We start from the raw sequence: 3,305 nt of genomic DNA on the forward strand, positions 1-3,305 counted from the left end.
GTGAAATTAAGTTCACAGGAAACTCTGAACAATTGAAATTGTTAAAATTGCGGATCCGAGAAATGTTCAACTAACTCGAACAAAATACTCGATGATTCAGACATAACGTTTTTGATCGATAAGAATTAATATTAGTCTGGTGTTTTGGGCGCGCACGCCTATATTTATAGTCTAAGTACTAATAATGTAGAAGGGTTCGCTCGAGAAATGTAAACGTTGCCAACTGATTGATGCTAGTTTCATTGTAGGGTGAATTCACCCTAGAAACTAGGAAAAGGGGACTTACCATGATTCACCCTCGCGCAACTGATTATCTAGAATTTTCGCTTTCAAGTAACGGTACACGATACATAATTCATGGAATTTCTGCAATTACATAATAGAAATAAGTTAACTTTGGTCAGGTAGGAAACGTTTAGAAATGAATTTCGATTTTTGCCAATATTTAATTTTAGATTCCAATTTAACAGGCAGAAACTGGTTACAAATGGTTAGAATGTTTCCTGTGTTGAGTGCGGTGTAGGAAGGGGTTAAAACGAATTTCGGTCTATGTAAATATTTAATTTCAGGTTCTAATTTGCCCGGCAGCTGCCGTTTAGGACCGGTTAGAAAGTTTCCAATGTCGATAGAGGTGGAAGAATCCATTAGAAACGCACTTTGGTATTCGCCTATATTTAATTTCAGGTTCTAATTTGCCGGACAGAAGCCGTTTAGGACCGGTTAGACAGTGTCCAGTGCCGAGTGCCGTGTAAGAATCGGTTAGAAACGAATTTCGGTCTATGTGCCCAGGAAACAAAAATCCATTCACTTCTGTTTAATGGGTTTCGAAGTCTTTTGAATTGCGTATCTGTCACTAGAATTCCAAAATTGCCGCCGGTTTGTTTTACAAAGACTTATAGTCGTTATAATTTTGTTGACTAACCTATATGCCGTAAAAGACTAATAACTGAAATAGCAAAAGGAATCTAGCAGACCTGCGCATGATTTCTTTTAATCTTTAGATAATTTATAAATTCAAAAAATTGTGTGAAATTCTTTCTATACTGATTTTCCTATAGTTTGTCGTAAAGAGTACGCGTTAAATTCAAACTGTGCGGTTATACTAACAAAATGGTGGAACCAAGTGGCTGCGTGCTTGGACGAAACCGGGCCCTCAAGTGGCTAGACCATGTATTTATTGGATCATGATGCGGAGTATGGCGAACTGGCCCCAGAGCCAGGTGACATACACCGTGCACGCCGTGTTCGTGTCGTGCTTTTGGCTTGTACTAACATTTCTATGTAATTCGTGCTGCGGACGATAGCCATTCCTTTTATATATTATAATTAATAATTAAACTCAGTAATTTTTAGCACACCGGTTATCAAGATGGTGGATGAAACTGAAAATCATACCGAATTAACAGATGCAGAGGCGGAATTGTATGATAGGCAAATTCGGCTGTGGGGTCTTGAATCCCAAAAGCGGTAACTCAAAACATTATAATCTTAAACATCAAGGACGTTCTAACCTATATTGCACCACCGCCGGTGTTAATATTTTATTTTACGAAGCTTCTAAACGTCTGTTGAGACTAGGGTGGCCAGATTTGAAAACAGGTCTGTCGCTGTTTTATACAAAAAATTATGTCGTTTATGGAAATACCTCTGTATTGAAAAAAAAGTTTTCACAAAGTTATATTGCGTGTTCGATTTCGTTGCTTTTAACAAATCGGTTATTGTATTGACATTTTCAAAGAATTCTTCGCAACTAAAAGAAAGATTCAGGCGAATTGTTGGTAAAGATGATTATTGATATGGACTTTAGATGGGGGGGGGGATATTTTAGTAAAACTATGTAAAACATCAGAAGACCGGCATTTCGCGTAATTTTTTGCAAATTCACTGGCCACATTCCTTGCGTCCGAAAAACCGGCCAAACTGGAAACCCTACTCTTGACACAAATAAAATATTCCCACGCATTTTGTCCGACTAAAAGATTTTCTGACAATACTGACTATACCCTTCTAAAGAATAGTCAGAATTCGCCAGTATTGTTCAGAAATAGTCAGCATTGATGATCTGAAGGATAATCCTGTTACAGCGGTCCTCGGACCTATTTATGTAGGTGGCCATACATTTTTCTCATTCCTAACGATCCCTCACTTTTCGTGAGGATATTATAGTATATAGTACTTAACGAATAATTATAAAATATTATTTTGGTTTTGTTTTTGTTTATTCTTTACATTTACAATGTATTTACTCTGATACACAAATGTATTTACATATATGAAGGGCGGGAAGACTAAAGGGGGTAGCGCCACTTTTTTCGAAAATAAGTTGTTTCCATTTTTCAATAGTCTAAGTATGGGTGGGTTAGATTCGAAATCTATGGGAATGCGGTACTATCTATTGGACACACATGTTAACTGTGCGTTCGATGGTCATCGTACAGAAGAGTTCTCACCTATTTTACTTTTATTAAATGTGCCTCGAACTGAAAAGGCTATCAACCTTGAGTGCGTCTGTGACTTTTCCGGTGAGTACTTGTTTCTCGTTAAATTCAGAAACAAAATGCATCCAAAACCTTATTCTATGTACTTTTACTAATAGTGAGCACAAAAAATGAAGGATGTCATAGAGACGTCTTTGGGACATCCCTAAGACGTATTTTGAAATATGTCTTCTAGACATCTTGGGGATGCTCTTAAGACGTCTAACGTGAGTACGAAAGATGTCCCGAGTACGTCCTATGTCTTTAAGACGTCCTTAGGACATTAGGCAAGATAGTGCTTTTCTGTAATTTAGGTTACGTTTGCGATTTCAAAAAATCAGCCCGGTGCCACTTAATGCGAAGCCTGCAGAGAAAAACTAGGATAACAGTTTACTATACTTTTCTGGGGTTGTTTTATCGGATTAATAAAGTTGAATAGTTTTAGCATCGAAGGAAACCAATAAATGACAAAATAGTGTACAAATTTTAAATTTCCTGAGATTTAAGAAATTTAAAACGCCGCGAAATTAGAAAGAAAATAAATAAGTTGTAAAAATTTTAATATTCGTAGTATTATTTATTGTAACTTTAAAATAAACCTTAATAATTATTTTTAACCAATTTTGTAAGGTTTGCAAACAAGTAATGCAAATAATTAGATATAAAATTATCTTTTAAGGATTTTGTATAGAAAATAGAAAATTCCACATTAATATGTAAATAAAGTTTTTTGCTTGTTAAAAAACAAAATAATGTTTAAATTGCATGTCAAAACAAATAACATTAATAGTATTTACGTTTTTACAAATAATTTTGATGATGATTTTT

General features: G+C 35.3%; 1 protein-coding gene across 1 annotated transcript in view; it reads left to right on the forward strand.

The window, feature by feature from the left end:
* The first annotated feature begins 1,183 nt into the window (after window positions 1-1,183).
* Window positions 1,184-3,305, forward strand: part of LOC117171226 (SUMO-activating enzyme subunit 1) — a 48,621-nt gene continuing 46,499 nt past the window's right edge. Inside the window, exon 1 of the mRNA XM_033358329.1 lies at window positions 1,184-1,467. Coding sequence (XP_033214220.1) covers window positions 1,370-1,467 — 98 coding nt within the window. The 5' untranslated portion in view covers window positions 1,184-1,369. The remainder of the gene's footprint in view (window positions 1,468-3,305) is intronic.

This window comes from Belonocnema kinseyi, chromosome 4 (assembly GCF_010883055.1).
Source record: "Belonocnema kinseyi isolate 2016_QV_RU_SX_M_011 chromosome 4, B_treatae_v1, whole genome shotgun sequence".
NCBI lineage: Eukaryota > Metazoa > Arthropoda > Insecta > Hymenoptera > Cynipidae > Belonocnema > Belonocnema kinseyi.